A 17,036-nucleotide genomic window follows, 5' to 3' on the forward strand; every position below is an offset into this window, starting at 1 on the left:
AGCCGCTACTCACTCTGTCTTCAGATGTCATATAATAAACACGTGCATTAACATGCCAGTCGTCTCATTCGTTCATCCTCCATACTGGTGACCCCCGACATCGAGCCACGCAGCCTCGATCAATTTCAACATGCCGCTCATCCCTGCCTCGCCGAGCCAGGCGGGAGAAGCTACCCGCCGCGCCCCCATCGCCATCAACACGCGTCGCGGCCCGCGGGTGACAATAAACGAGCAGACACGGCTACCTACCTATCTACCTATCGACTGGAGTCCAGCCACAACGTCGACGAAAGGTGCTTTAAAAAAATGGGGGAGCGAATGAGACGACGATCTTGACAGCTGGATGTGGAGTCATGCGCGATCCACTACACATAGAACGGTCATCCAGCACCACAAGACATACACCACCTCAGCACCATCATCATCATCATCATCAAGGCCCCGTCCGTCCCCACGAGCGTCGTCACGCCGAGACGGGCGGTAGCGCTACAACACCTCCACGAGCCACAACGACTCACAGTCCAGCTCGGAGTATCATCAACCACATCGATGCCCCTGCCGCCCCCGCCGCCCCACCAACCGACATCAGCCTCGGAAGAGCGGCGCCGCCGCAGCATCGCATCGGCGCGACCATCGGACCACCCACCGTCCTGCTCGCGACGTCACCGCCCTCGAATCTACCGACCATTCAGGGCGGTACACCTATGTACACAGCGGATGACCCACGTCAACAATTTTTTTCTCCCCACTCAATAATTTTTTTTCTCTTTGTGTAACAATAACTTTTTTCTTTTGTAAAATTTGTTTCTTTGTAATTTTGGTATCGCTGATGCTGGGGGGGGAGTGATGTGGCGGCTCGCTTATACGACATGGTCGAGTTTGGTTGCCTTCCTGCGAGTGGGGACCAACCCGGCTGGGTTCGGACAGCCGCTACTCACTCTGTCTTCAGCTGTCATATAATAAACACGTGCATTAACATGCCAGTCGTCTCATTCGTTCATCCTCCATAGTGATGTTTTTTTTATTTTCATCGCATTGATACAAGAATTATACTTGAATTTTTCCGTGAAGAACACATTTGTTTAATCGAAAAAAATAGTGGAAGAAAAATCGAACAAAAGTAAACTGCCACTTCCGATTGAAGGATGCTTACCAGATTTTATTCATAACTTGTTATTACGCTTAAACTTCTAGATATGAAATTTCAGTTCAATAAACCAAATGGTTTCTGAGAAAAACATAAAAAACCTCGATTCTCTAGAGTAAACGTACTACTTCCGGATCAGATAAAATTATTTAAAAAATAAATATTAAGGGTGTGGCCAGTTTTAGGGTGACGGGTGATCATGTGTGACCGATCTAGAGCGACCGGTTGTCCTGTGACCGGTTCACATTGAACTAGTAGTCCGTTTACCGTTCTGGAAGCGAGATGACGTCAATGGCTACGTCCACACTACCGATATTTAGGAATTTTTCCATAACCACTTCCTAAATAGCAACCACACTACCACAGGTTGCAATACGGGAACTGGATATGGAAAAATTTCTAAATATCGGGTGTAGCGGTCTCCGTGACGGGCCGGAATGTGAAATGCCGGAAAACGCAAAGATCGAAAATCGAAAGATAAAAAAGGGTGCATGGTAAACGGTACATACTCACTTAATTTGCGCGAGCAGGATACAACAGGAACAAGAGGAACAGGCTTTTCCTCCCGTATTCTGCGCGCGCACATTAATGTACCGTTTACCATGCACCCTTTTTTTTGTTGATCTTTCGACTTAAGATCTTTCGATTTTCGATCTTTGCCTTCCGATATTGGCGCTTTCCGGCATTTCACATTCCGGCCCGTGAGCTAGATATCGGTAGTGTAAACGTAGCCAATGGGTTACAATGAATTCTTTGGTAAGTGGTAATGGATGCAGGTGTACTTTTTTACTGCTCTTGAATGTTTCAATGTTCTCGACTGTTTGTCACCGTTCTGCTTGATTTGGTTCTCCGTATTTTGTGGCGCGTGAATATCGTTTGGTTTTGCAGGTGTGAGATGACATCAATGGTTGAGCGTGGGAATCTATCCTTGGCGGGAATAGATGGTTTGTTTTGATTGTTGATAAATCGGGATTCCTACAATAAAGGAATTAAAGGATTTAAAATTCAAAAAATCAATAATTTGGGGAAGTAGCGGGTTAGCGGGTATACAAGCTTCGGTCCGCATAGAGCTAGATATTTTATATTTTATTTTCTGCCAGATGTATTTCTTCGAGGATGCTGAGCAGTAGCGGCTCGTGAGAATTCATAGTGGAGGGGGGAGGCTGCAGAGATTAATCGGGATGTAGTAGCTCGTTGACCATACCGGTGATCAAAAGAAAATAAAAATTGCATGCATTTGTACTGTCTTGGGAGGCTGCAGCCCTGCAGCCCATGATTCGTTATCTCTGTGCCCTAAGTAGCTAGAATATGAAAACTGGACAGTAAGTAGTAAGTAACAAAAATATAATTTTATATTTAGGGTGCATGGTTGTAGACTGTGTTAAATTTAGACCAGATATCAGGTCGTGTTGTCAATTGACGTTTGCACATATGTAACCTTTACGAACTAGCAATTTATTCTTTGAACCATGGAATGTAGACTTTGTCTCTGTACTGCTCCAATTGCGACTTTTGTCTCCATCCACGACTATCCTCATCCACTAGTTCAACGTATTTTAAACAGCTGTCAGCTACAAGTCGGTTACAGATACCGTTGACATCTCGATCGTTAACTCACCAGAGACTCTCTACTGCTATTTCTTTTACAGGTTGATGAAGATGATCCGTTGCCAGATACGATATGTCTTTTATGTAAAAACAATCTGGAATTGTTGAGCAATTTTAAGAATATTTGTATTCAGAGTGAAAAAACACAGAAACTAAGGCAGAACGGCAGTTGTGATATCAAAATAGAAGAAATTATATTGGATGATGTGAATTGGCAGGATGAGATCGGTAATAATTCAACATCAAATGAGTCAAGAAATTCGGGTAAAGTATTCTTAGAAGGTAATCACAATGCCTTATTAATAGAAAATGGAAACGTCAAGAAAAATTCGCAAGTATGACTTCACAATTTGGCAAGTGTAACAAATGTATGATTATAATTGTTTAATTTTCTTTTTATTTTGCAGAGAATCAGAAAGAAATACACGTACAAATGCGGTGTGTGTTCTAAATCGTTCACTGTTAAAGCTAACTTCGTGGATCATGTGAATTCTCACAAAGGGATAAAGGCATACCAATGCAAAGTTTGTTTGACTTCATACACTCATAAGACTACATTACAGCGACATGAAAAAACTCACACCGGGGACAAACAGTTGAAATGCAATATTTGTCCAAAGTCGTACATTCTGAGGCGTAACTTAGTGCATCATTTAAAATCTCACGCTGAGATTAAATCGTACCAATGCGATATGTGTTCTAAAGTATTCACTGCTAAATCTGACCTTGTGAAACACATAAATTCTCACAACGGGATAAAAGCATACCAATGCAAAATTTGTTTGATTTCATCTTCCTTCAAGAGCCATGTAAAACCTCACATATGTGGGAAGCAGTTACAATGCGATATGTGTTCTAAATTATTCATTGCTAAAACTGACCTAGTGGATCATATGAATTATCACAAAGGGATAAAAGCATACCATTGTGAAGTTTGTTTCGCTTCATTCACTTATAGGTCTGCCTTCAAGACGCATATAAAAGCTCACATCAGTGGGAAACAGTTACAATGCGAATTATGTTGTAAATTATTCGTTGCTCAAACTGACCTAGTGGATCATATGAATTATCACAAAGGGATAAAGGCATACCATTGTGAAGTTTGTTTGATGACATTCACTTATAGGTCCACCTTCCAGAAACATGTAAAAGCTCATGTCAGTGGGAAGCAGTTAAAATGTGAAATTTGTTCTAAATTATTCGTTGGTAAATCTCACCTGGTGGATCATATGAATTCTCACAATGGGATAAAAGCATACCAGTGTGATGTTTGTTTCATTTCATACGCTCATAGATCTGCCCTGCGGAATCATAAGAAAACTCACACTGGGTCGAATTTGTTTAAATGTGAAATTTGTCCTAAATCGTTCACTGTTAAATCTAGTCTTGTGGTTCATATGAATTCTCATAATGGGATAAAACCGTACCAATGCGAAGTTTGTTTGATTTCATTCACTTATAAGTGTAGCCTCAAGCGACATTTAAAAACTCATACCAAGGAGAATCTGTTCGAATGCGATGTGTGTTCAAAGACGTTCCATCTTAAGAATTTACTAGTGGGTCATGTGAGATCTCACACTAAGTCGAAACAAGCGCACAAATGCGAAATCTGTTACAAATTGTTCGTTGTTAAATCTAACCTCGTCGAGCATATGAATAATCACAATGGGATAAAACCATACCAATGTAATGTTTGTTTGATATCATTCAGTAATAGGTCTGCCTTTGGAAGACATGTAAAAACTCACTCCACGGAGATACTCTACAAATGCGAAATATGTTCTAAATCGTTCACAACTAAATATAGCCTCATTGATCATAGGAATTCTCACAATGGAATAAAACCACACCAATGTGAAGTTTGTTTGACTTCATTCACTCATAGGTCTGTCCTCTCGAGACATATGAAAACCCACATCGAGGATAGACAGCTCAAATCTCAACCCTACATCAATAATTGGAACGAAGTCGTTTCATAAACAGATTCCGAACTACTTACGTATATTAAAATGAATGGTCCTATTTTGAAACGTCCTACATCTTGTTTTAATATCGTTATAAACAATTTCATTAGATAACAAAAAAATATCCTATTTTACATGTACATATGTCGGCTTGTTCACATGAGTTTTATTTTTATTTTATCGCATTCAAAAAGTAATCGACGTTCCACTATTTTTAATGTGAATTTTCTCACGTTTATTTTGCAGTTCTTCTGTGCATGTGCTACTTTGAATGAAATAAAATAAATTCTACAACCCAAGTGATTAATAATCTACCTTTCCCCCTTTTATTGTACTAATTTAATCCAATTAATAAAAATGCTACATTGTTTGTAATTGGCCAGGAAGGCGCATTGGGTTTAACCTGTTAGGCCTACCTGGTATATATGTAAATATGTATGTGAAAATAAATAAATATATAAATATAAACGATATTAAGGAAATATTTCATAACTGCAACTCTTTATTATGTGCAGATCTGAAACTTTTCAGGTGTGTTGAATCTTCATCTTATGTTCTTCTGTTGCAGAACGATTTAGATTCACTCGTTGTTTGGACTTTGGTCATACTTTTAAGCCCAAATTTACACGGGAAGGATGGATTAGACCGACACCGGGCTTGCGCCGGGTATTAACCGGTGGGGTGGACTCATCCGGGACGTGTGAAACAGTGCATACCCACCCATACAACACTGAGCTTAGTACCTGGCGCAGGCACGGCTGCCGGTCGAATCCATCCTGCACGTGTAAATGCGGACTAATTGTCTTCCGATAAGCATTGTCGTGTAGGCGGGGTAGGCAGTGTTGACCGTATCCCAGCCTAACGAAACACTGTTGTGTTTGTTTGAATAATTTATTTTTATTATTTAGTTTTGGGTATACAAGTGTATAAATATGTTTTTGAAGCGGGTATGTTATGGAAGTTCTGTAAGTGACTGGAATCGGCTGAGTTCTGGAAGTTCTCGAAGCGACTGAGTTCTGCAGCGGTTCTTCCATGTTGCTTGTTGCAGGTTGAGTGAGTCTGGCTCTGTTGCTGGTTGGCTGCTTCTAGCTGACTGGTTGTTGGTGTAGCATGGTCTGCTGCTGGTTGTTGACTGACTGTTGAGCCCGCTGTGCGGGTTTATATAGTAGTCCGCTGTATGCGGTTCGTGTGCAAGGTATGCGAGGAATGTGGTTCGTTCCGTTTGATTTGTTAGGGTGGAATATTCTCGAATATGTGGCGTCGTTCCACTCGATTTAGTTTTTATCGCCCTTTGTTCCATTGAGTCTGGATGTTTATTCAATGGGTTACAATGTAGTTGTTGTTTGTACAGCTGCACTTTAATGGATGCAGGTGTTCTTCGGCTTCGCGTCGTTCCGATTGATTTGTTGGGGTGGAAGTTTCTCGACTCGAGATGACGTCAATGGTTGAGCGTGAGAAATATATTCTCCGTCGCAATAGATGTTTCGATTGCGGTGACGAGATTCCTACAGTCGAGTGTCACATTGTCTCTTTTTTCAGATCTCGATCATCTATTGAATTTGGATATAAGATTAATGCCTCCATTCTTGCCCGTCGCACACTTGTCAAGGATCTGAGAATTACTTTTTTGAATATCTGGAATTTTAATTCTCTCGTCCAAGATGTTTGCAATAGGGCTACGAAAATATTAGGCTTTGTCATCAGAAACTCACGCGCCTTTGGCAGTAATACATTTACTAATAGGTAATACATTATACTACATTGGTGCACAGTTTACTGAAGTCTGGCTCGGCTATATGAAATCCTAATCTCACGAAGTACTCGCTCATGCTAGAGAGTGCGCAGATAATTTTTTTGCGTTATCTCTATATGAGAGAGCTTGAGCGCCATTCATATTAATTACCCAGTAAGATTGTAATAGGTTCTTTGGGCTTTGACTCCTTAGCCACACGTAGAAACGCTCAACTCAGAAATCTTTTTCTAAAAATACTAAGGGGTAAATGTCACATTCCAAATGTTCTATTTAGAATCTTTTTGGATCTCGCTACAGAATTATGTTTCTTCTAATTCGGGCCAGAACTAATGTGCTTGATAACTCACTCCTTTCAAGAGCCATTCGATGGCTTAACCTGCCGACTGAAGGTCTTGATGTTTTTATTGCATCATACAGTTATGTCAGGCAACACATTTGGAATGGCTTAATTATGTATCATATGGAGTCAGTGGTGTCTGTATGGAATGGCTTAAAATATGTATCATCATCTACATCCATTCACCATCCACTGCTGGGTGAAGGCCTCTCCAACACGCTTTCACTCGTCTCTGCTTTGCTCTATAACTGGTCACACCCTAAAATTAGTCACGAAAAAACTGGTCACACCCAAAAATTTGACTTTGAAATTTTTAATTTTTGGGTGTGACCAGTTTTAGAGTATGACCAGTTTTCTCATGACCAGTTTTAGGGTGTGACCAATTTTCTCGTGACCAGTTTTAGTGTGACGGGTGATCACGTGTGACCGATCTAGAGCAACCTGTTGTCCTGTGACCGGTTCAAATTTGACTAGTAATCACCGAACCTACAAAAATATCATTTTATATTTTGGGTACATGGTTGTAGACTGCGTTAAATTTAGACCATATATCAGTTCGTGTCATCGTGTAATAATTGACGTTTGCATATATGTAACCTTTACGAACTAGCGATTTATTTTCTGAACTATGGAGTGTAGACTTTGTCTCTGTTATGTTCCATTCGAGTCTTCTGTCTCCATCCACGACTATCCTCATCCACTAGTTCAACGCATTTTGACCAGCTGTCAGCTACAAGTCGGTTATAGATACTGTTAACAACTCGATCGTTAACTCACCAGAGACTCATTGCTACCCTTTATTTTACAGGTTGATAATGATGATCTGTTGCCAGATACGATATGTCTTTTATGTAAAAACAATCTGGAATTGTTAAGCAATTTTAAGAACATTTGTATTCAGAGTGATAAAACACAGAAACTAAGACATGGAGGCAGCTGTGATATCAAAATAGAAGAAATTATATTGGATGATGTGAATTGGCAGGATGAGATCGGTAATAATTCAACATCAAATGCCTGTCGACAGGCCATTGACAAGTCAAGAAATAGGGGGAAAGTATTCTTAGAAGGAAATCCAAACGCCTTATTAATAAAAAAAGGAAATGTCAAGAAAAATTCGCAAGTATGCTTCACAATTTGGCAAGTGTAACAAATGTATACTTATAATTGTTTAATCGTCGTATTATTTTGCAGAGAATCAGAAAGAAATACACGTACAAATGCGGAATGTGTTCTAAATCGTTCAGTGTTAAAGCTAACTTCGTGGATCATGTGAATTCTCACAAAGGGATAAAAGCTTACGAATGCAAAGTTTGTTTGACTTCATACACTCATAAGACTACATTACAGCGACATGAAAAAACTCACACCGGGGACAGACCGTTGAAATGCCACATTTGTCCAAAATCGTACATTCTGAGGCGTAACTTAGTGCGTCATTTAAAATCTCACGTTGAGATTAAATCGTACCAATGCGATATGTGTTCTAAGATATTCACCGCTAAACCTGACCTTGTGGATCATATTGATTCTCACAACAGGATAAAAGCATACCAATGCAAAATTTGTGCGGTTTCATTCACATATCAGTCTGCTTTCAAGAGCCATTTAAAATCTCACGACTGTATGAAGCAATTCCAATGCGAAATTTGCTCTAAATCGTTCACTGCTAAACCTAATCTCGTAGATCATATAAATTCTCACAAAGGGATAAAAGCATACCATTGTGAAGTTTGTTTGATTTCATTCGCTTATAGGTCTACCTTCAAGGGACATGTAAAAGCTCACGTTCGTGGAAAGGAGTTGCAATGCCATATATGTTCTAAGTTTTTCACTGCTAAATATGACCTAGCGGATCATATTAATTCTCACAAAGGGATAAAAGCATACCAGTGTGATGTTTGTTTGAGTCCATACGCTCATAGGTCTGCCCTCCGGAATCATATGAAAACTCACACCGGGTCGAATTTGCACAAATGTGAATTGTGTCCTAAATCGTTCACCGTTAGATCTAGTTTTTTGGTCCATATGAATTCTCATAACGGGATAAAACCATACCAATGCGAACTTTGTTTGATTTCATTCACGTATAAGTGTAGCCTCAACCGACATTTAAAAACTCACACCAAGGAGAAGCTGAATGCGATGTTTGAATGTGCTGTTTGTTCAAAGACGTTCCATCGTAAGCATTTACTAGTGGGTCATATGAGATCTCACACTAAGTCGATACAATCGCACAAATGCGAAATTTGTTCTAAATCGTTCACTGGTAAGTCTAGTTTCATAGAGCATATGAATTATCACAAAGGGATAAAACCATACCAATGTCAAGTTTGTTTGATTTCATTCACTCATAGGCTTGTCCTCTTGAAACATGTAAAAACTCACACCTAGGCTTGAATGGGTTCTATTTTTATTATTATTTTATCGCATTCAAAAAGTATTCAACGTTCCGTCATTTCTACTAGCCTCTTCTTATTATGTGAATTTTCTCACGTCGATTTTGCAGCAGTTCTTCTGTGCATGAGCAACTTTGAATGAATTAAAATAAATTTTACAACCCAAATGATTATTTATCTATTTTTCCCCCTTTTATTGTACTAACCTATACATTAGCCAGCAGCATAGCTCGGTTGTTAAGCTTCTGCCGAGGTGCCGGGTTCGATCCCAGGGCCGGGCCTCGAGTGTAAATGAATTTTTCAGAGTATACTGCTGGTCAGACCTGGATTTGTGACTCCTGGTTGATCGTTTCCTATCAGAGTTTGCAAATTTTCTCTGATTTCATTGTTGAAACGGTTCCCGGTAAAAATTGGCCAAAATCCTTCCTACCTACTATGTCACCACTATTTGAAATTTGATGGATGTACAATAAAAATTTATGTACAATTCATAGATGTCTCGTTAATTTCACCAATAATTTATGTTTAATTAATTTGCAATAAATAAGTTTGTATACGATTTGATAGATGTCTCATTGATTTGCGAGTTTTTCAGTGTCTCGTAATTCAGTGACTTATATAATGAATAAAAAATGCTGCAATATTTGTAATTGGCCAGGAAGGCGCATTGGGGTTACCTGTAATGCCTTCCTGGTATGTAATTAATAAAATAAAAATAATGGAGCTAGTATGATCAAGTTTGTCAAATTGTTAGAAACTGAAATAGACGAATAATATAGATGTGATAATCATCAAAACCGAAATAGCTTAAATAATATAGACGTGATAATCATCTCTCTTGCTACATTGGCGATTAAGTGAAACCATTGAAGTGGTTTTAATTTCATATATTGTTCTGTTCACTTCAGGAAATTTTCCCAGAATAGAATGAATGATTGGATAAAATATAAACTGTATAAATGAATTAAAATAATATTATAATTTTTTTCTATTAAAAAATATAAATTTTGAAAATAGACGAGAAGACCCTATAGATTTTTATTAAAATTTTTAAGAGTGCATAGACACAATAGCACGTGGCGTGTGCTTATTTTAGATAGTTTATCACATGTAAAAAAACGCTAGCACGCCAGATCTATGCTATGTCAATAGCCAGCAGTATTTTTTTTATTTTCAAATGCTTTTTATTATTACGAAATTATGTTCACAATACATCTTATATATATTTCAATAGCTACTGATCTACTGATCATTTTCTATTTTACAATTTAATTTAATTTGGTTAGTAATCATAGAATTATATTATTCTAATGTTAATGTACAGCATAATAGGAAAAAGAGCTCAAAAACCTATTTACAATTGTAGCCAGCGGTATGCTTCGGTTGTTGCGTTTATGTTTAGCACCGAGAGGTTACCGGGTTCGATCCCGTGCTAATCTTTAACACTGCTGGTCAGACTTGGATATTTGGGACTCCAAGTCGATCGTTTCTTATCAGAGTTTGCCAATTTATCTGATTTCATTGTTGAAACGGTTCCTCCATCAAATTGCCAAAAATCATCCTACCCGCTATGTCACAAATATCTGAATTTGATTTATGTACAATATGTAAAAATGTATGTACAAGTCTAAATCCATAGATGTCTCTACGGATTAATTCATCAATTAATTAATTGTTAATTTCGCGCTCTTCAGCCTCTCGAAGTACGGCGATTTATGTAATTAAAATGGTGCAATGTTTGTAATTAATTGTCTAGGAAGGCGCATTGGGGTCTTCCTGATATGTAAAATAAAAATACAAGCCAATACTACCCTTTGGATTTTTAGTGATATTTTATTCTTGAATTGACATTCTTTTGTCTTATTCCCATATTTTAAATGGTAAACGGATTATTGCGCAAATTGCCATCGCGCGCAAGACAATCGTTGCCACAAAAATCACGGATACAGAATATCTGGCACTGGAGTTCTCTGTAGTACAATATTACGCATGCATAGTTTTTGATTGTTGGAGTTTTTGGGTGCCAGATATTCCTTGATCGAGATTTTGGTGACGTGCGCGAGATCGCTCTTTGCGGAATAATCACCGAACTTTTTGAAACCGTACAATCTTTCGGTTCGGTGATTACTGGTCACAAAGTCACTAAAATCTCTATAACGGAACATCTGGCAACCGAAAAGTCCATCATACTAACGATAACTATCATACTAACGAGAACTTGAGTGCCAAATATTGTGTATTCGCGATTTTCTTGGCAAAAATTGTCATTGTGACCACCGCAATGTGACGAATAGTCCAATTTCCCATGTTACATTTAGAGTACATGGTTGTAGACTGTATTAAATTTAGGCAAGTGTCAGATCGTGTTAAGAATTGACGTTTGCTTACATGTAAACCTTTTCGAACTAGCGATTTATTCTTTGAACTATGGAATGTAGACTTTGTCTCTGCACTGCTCCAGTTGAGTCTTCCGTCTCCATCCACGACTATCCTCATCCACTAGTTCAACGCATCTTGACCAGCTGTCAAGTACAAGTCGGTTACATATACTTTTAACATGTCAATCGTTAGCTCACCAAACTCACAACTAATATTTATTTTACAGGTTAATAAAGATGATTTATTGCCTAATACCATATGTCTTTCATGCAAAAACAATCTGGGATTGTTAAGCAACTTTAGAAACACTTGTATTCAGAGTGAAGAAACACAAAAACAAAGGCTCACCGAGGGTTTAGATATCAAAATAGAAGAAGTTATAGTGGATGATTTAATTTGGGAGGATGAGATTGATATTAATTCAACATCGGCCGTTGAAGATGCGATTAATGAATCAAATTCGAGCAATTCGGGGAAAGTATTTTTAGGAGACCATTCAAAGCAAAACGCCTTATTAATAGAAGATAAAAATATCAGGAAAAATTCACAAGTATGACTTCGATATTTGACAAGTGTCACAAATGTATTCTGATCATTGTATAATCGTCGTTTTTTTTTTGCAGATACGTGCCAGATACAGAAAATCTCACAATGGGATGATATCGCACAAATGCGAAATCTGCTCAAAATCGTTCACTGCTAAAACTAACCTCGTAGATCACATGAATTCTCACACTGGGTTAAAACTGTACCGATGTGAATTGTGCTCGATTTCATTCGCTCATAGGTCTTCCCTCAGGAAACATGTAAAAACTCACACAGGGGAGAGACGGTTCAAATGCGAAATGTGTCCTAAACTTTTCAATGATAAATTTAACCTCGTTGAGCATATGAATTCTCACAATGGGATAAAACCATACCAGTGTGATGTCTGTTTGATTTCATTCACTCATCGGTCTGCCCTCCGGAATCACATAAACACTCACACTGGGTTGAAATTGCATAAATGTGAAATGTGCTCTAAATCGTTCACTGCTAAAACTAACCTCGTAGATCATATGAATTCTCACAATGGGTTAAAACCATACCGATGTGAATTGTGTTCGATTTCATTCGCTCATAGGTCTTCCCTCAGGAAACATGTTAGAATTCACACAGAGGAGAGACGATTCAAATGTGAAATGTGCTTTAAACTTTTCGATAACAAATCTAGCCTCTTGGAGCATTTGAATTCTCACAACGGGATAAAACCATACCAGTGTGAAATTTGTTTGATTTTGTTTACTCATAAGTCTTCCCTTGGGAGGCATGTAAAAAGTCACAAAAATTTGGGGAATGTGCACAAGTGCGAAATGTGTTCTGAAACGTTCACTGTTAAACGTAGCCTACTGGATCATATGAATTCTCACCATTGGCTGATCCAGGGGGGGGCGATGGGGGCAATCGCCCCCTCCTAAATTTCATTACCTTTTGAAAATTATGTATTGATTTAAAATACATAGTTTTGTAGTCGATTCTTCAATTCGCCTTTTTTTTAAACATAAATTGAAATTCGTTCTCGCTATATAAAAATACGTAAAGCGGGCTCTACATTCGCGCGAAAAAGATGTAGGGAGCACTAGGCTATAAGCCTCGAGTCACGGCATACAGCATATCTGGGGAAACATTTTTATAACCAGTAGCGTGGTCTAGTGGTGAATGTTGAATTATCTCGTACTTGATGTTACGAGTTCGATTCCGGCTAAGTCTCGCTATTGGCCAGACCTTGGTTTGTCAAGGTCGATCGTTTCTTATCAGAATTTGCCAATTTTTCTGATTTTCATTGAAACGATTCCTGTAAAATTGGCGTTTCCTTCCCAATTTTCTTTTGCGAACCTTTAGGTTGGCCGCGCACTAGGCAGCCAGGCTGCCGCAGCCAAAATATTGAGCAGCCAGTTTCGGCAGCCAGAGTCGACGGCCGGTAGTCACCCTTCCGTCAAGCGATATGGACGTAGAAGAAATAATTCTTTACCTCTTGTTTCGTAAGAAACGCAAAGCAAAGAGAAGATTTTGGATGCATCCTCTTCTTCTGGAACGACACTCAAAAGGCTTATTTAATAATTATTTTATGGATCTTCATAACGTTTTTTTAACTTTACAAGAATGTCAGTGAAATCGTTTGATAACCTCTTGAACAAAATAAGAAATTCAATTACGGGTACTAATACTCGTATGCGAGCTTGTATAATTCCAAAAGAAAAATTGATAATTACTTTGAGGTGAGTATATAAATCAAATATATTTTGTTTATTTTTAGAAGCATTTATTTTTTACATTTCTTAGAATGATTCTGATTCCCGAAACAAGTCAAGTATTTCAGTATTCTGAGTATCTGATACAATTGTATCGGTTGGTGATAACCGCTCATTATATGCCGTAGTACGATTGCGATATTGCCCACTGCTGAAGGTTTCCTGTTCATGGTTTGGCTGTGTCGAGTATTGGCGATATTGCCCATTAACTGAAGTTTCTGCTCCATAATTCGATTGTGTCGTATATCTTCGGCTATATGTTGCTGGTTCATTATCAGCATAGCCTTGGCGAAACAGACCAAATTGCGAATGCTGAGTTTCCATAGGTTGCGGTTGTGCTCTTTGTATGACGTCCATTATCTCCATTCTGGCAAATAAATGGAGAATTCATTCTTTTCATTTTCTGCTAAGCTTTCCTCACACATTGTATTTGTGATTTCTTCCCATCTTCGTATTTTCACATCCCGATCACTATATTCTTCTGAAGACATATCCCATATTGCCTTACGATTTTCGATTTCTCGAATTAGTTTCTCTGTATCGAAACTCATTTTCAAAAAGAAGTTAAAACTAGTTTCGGAGCGTAAAATACTTCTGGCTGCGTGCAGCCAGCTGGCTGCCGTGCAATCGTACGCGATCTATTGGCTGCCGCAGCCAGGAATTCTTGGCTGCCTAGTGCGCGGGCTCCAATGAGCCACCGTATGTTAGATTGGCTGCGGCAGCCTGGCTGCCTAGTGCGCGGCCAGTCTTAGTTATTGTTATATCTTAGGTTTCTCCATATTGCTCACCATAGATGTCTCTGTGGTTGTTTATCGAATATAAAATTCGTATTGTTACATGAAAGTTATTCATCGTTATTTATCGTATTAATACGATATTTGTAATATCTGACGATAGATGTCAGATATTGTTTAGATTTACATGTATCTATGTAATAATTATGTGGACCAGGAAGGCGCATTTGGGGTTTACCTGTTAAGCCTTCCTGGTATATTTTTATATATGTATGTATGTAAAATAAACTTCTGATTGGATTTATATGAAATCCTCGTATTCTTGCTGAGTTGAACTTCAATGCTCCCAGCAAACTCAGATCTACTAGATACCGCGAATTATTCTTCTCACCTGTGGGCACGTACCAATTTAATGCTTTCGTTCCCTGTCGTCAGGGGCATCAAGCTCCTCAACCGGATTTCTATTAGATTGGATTTGTTTAATCTAAAATATACTGATCTGGTTGAGGTATTGTTTAGTTTGAGATCGTAGCACCTTATAACATATTATATTTTATATTTCATATTTTTACATTTTTATTTTTTTATATTTCATATTTTTATATTTTCATATTTTTATTTTTCATATTTTCATATTTTATATTTTTATATTTCATATTTTTACAATTTTGTATTTTTATATTTGTTTTATCCATGTTTGTTTTTTAATTTTTTATAATAATAATACAATATAATATAATAATAATTAATTTTCTTTTTATGTAGCTATAGTGACGACTTGGAGTTAATCTGTAAAGTCACTATGGCAAATTTTTAAATAAATAAATAAACGTCACCACACTCATTGATTCGCGGTGCGAGTTCGCGCCGTTATTCGCGCGCGAGTGTAGAGCCCACTTAATGATAATAATTTTATATGAAATCACATTTTGTATGAAACAGGTGTTTGCTAGCGCTTTCTCTCTCTTTCTTGCTTTTACATACGAGGGTGTGTATGAGATGCATTAGATATGAAAGGTGTTTGGCAGTTCTCTCTGTCTCTGTTTCTTTAATGGGTGAAAACGCAAGTGTGCAAGTGAGACGCACTAAGTTTATGATTTTTTTGGATCTCAATGGATATAATAGACCAAGCCCGAAATATAATAAATAATCTAAGTAAAACTCGAGGAAATTAGAAAAAACTATGATTTTGACTTTTCAATAATTTTCGAAAAAGCTAAATCACTCAGTGAAAAACTTGACATATCCATTGAGGTCCCAAGGCAAGTAAAACGCGAATTGAATAGGAACAATATAACCAATAAAGATCCTGAAGATTTTTTTAAAAAATGTATACATATTCCAATGTTAGACAATATCATTATGGATGTAAAGGATAGGTTTTCAACTACATAAGTTAACCATCTATTTAAATATAAACATTATAGTCCCGAGTGTCCTGATAAATATAAATGATAATATTCTCAAAGAAAAGATTAACAACATTAATGAAAACAGCGTTTCGATTTAGGAAACAGTGATTTAGCAATTCAACTGAAGGATTCACTTGCTCGTCGAATAAACGAACGTCGGACTCGTGATTCTTCTTTATTCCAGTTTTTGCATAAGGGCAAACAGGACAACATGAATATTAACCCATTGTTAAATTTTGAGCGCTTAAATAAATCATCAAAAATAAACATGGTTGTTAGCATGTCCAAATCGTTAGATAATACTTCAGAGCCGGGTATAGAAATAATAGAAGTTGAACTCTGTCAAAACAAACAACAACACCAGATTTATCAAATATAGTCAAAAAAGAGCTTAAAAATTTTAGAATCGATGGTAAGCGAGAAGTAAACCTCGAAAACGTTATTACAATGTTAACTCCATACCACCCGCCATTGTGGAATCTAAGCATATTTTTTCAGCATGCGGAAAAATCTCGACTAAAATAAGATCATCGTTGGACGATGAAACCTTAGGCACTCATTTTAAAATAAAAAATAATAATTAAATTCAAAAATATGTTATAAAATAGCAAATATATATAATAATAAATGAATACTGTATACTATACTTTTTTCGTTTTATTTTGTTATTTATACTTGTGTTTTATTATATATTCGTATTATTAATATTCTAAATAATATACCTACACATAAATACAAATGTATATGTACTTATATGCAATTTAACATTTTTTTCTTATACGTTTAATTTATACCGATTAAGGTCTGACCGCACTATGCGACAACCGAACGATCCGACACTTCACAACAGTACGCGACCAAATATTGTTTGTATGAAATTGTATGAGACATAACGCACTACGCGACAGTCGCGTGACGTAGAACGACACCTTGCGTCAAAGTTGACTTTTCGACCGACTTTGAAGCAAGGTGTCGTTCGCGACGTGACGCAAGTGTCGACAACTATTCTCCT

The 17,036-nt window shown here is 37.6% G+C and overlaps 3 protein-coding genes across 4 annotated transcripts; all 3 read left to right on the forward strand.

Moving 5' to 3' along the window:
* Positions 1 to 2,518: 2,518 nt before the first annotated feature.
* LOC143909633 (uncharacterized) lies at positions 2,519 to 6,658 on the forward strand. The gene is made up of 3 exons (XM_077427714.1): positions 2,519 to 2,724; positions 2,797 to 3,090; positions 3,163 to 6,658. The coding sequence occupies exons 1-3, from the start codon at positions 2,617 to 2,619 to the stop codon at positions 4,732 to 4,734; spliced, it is 1,974 nt and encodes a 657-aa protein (XP_077283840.1). The 5' UTR covers positions 2,519 to 2,616; the 3' UTR covers positions 4,735 to 6,658.
* Positions 6,659 to 7,321: 663 nt separating this feature from the next.
* LOC143909635 (uncharacterized) lies at positions 7,322 to 9,766 on the forward strand. Its single transcript, XM_077427716.1, has 3 exons — positions 7,322 to 7,545; positions 7,618 to 7,932; positions 8,004 to 9,766. The coding sequence occupies exons 1-3, from the start codon at positions 7,438 to 7,440 to the stop codon at positions 9,201 to 9,203; spliced, it is 1,623 nt and encodes a 540-aa protein (XP_077283842.1). The 5' UTR covers positions 7,322 to 7,437; the 3' UTR covers positions 9,204 to 9,766.
* A 1,780-nt stretch (positions 9,767 to 11,546) lies between these two features.
* Positions 11,547 to 15,175, forward strand: LOC143909462 (uncharacterized). 2 transcript variants are annotated; one of them, XM_077427455.1, is made up of 3 exons: positions 11,547 to 11,743; positions 11,814 to 12,137; positions 12,211 to 13,887. In XM_077427455.1, exons 1-3 carry the CDS (start codon positions 11,636 to 11,638, stop codon positions 13,042 to 13,044), a joined length of 1,266 nt encoding a protein of 421 aa, XP_077283581.1. In that variant the 5' UTR covers positions 11,547 to 11,635; the 3' UTR covers positions 13,045 to 13,887. The 2 variants fall into 2 exon arrangements, with proteins under 2 accessions (XP_077283581.1, XP_077283582.1); XM_077427456.1 differs by having other exon boundaries at positions 11,557 to 11,737; positions 12,211 to 15,175.
* The last annotated feature ends 1,861 nt before the right edge of the window (positions 15,176 to 17,036 follow it).

This window comes from Arctopsyche grandis, chromosome 3 (assembly GCF_051622035.1).
Source record: "Arctopsyche grandis isolate Sample6627 chromosome 3, ASM5162203v2, whole genome shotgun sequence".
Classification (NCBI taxonomy): domain Eukaryota; kingdom Metazoa; phylum Arthropoda; class Insecta; order Trichoptera; family Hydropsychidae; genus Arctopsyche; species Arctopsyche grandis.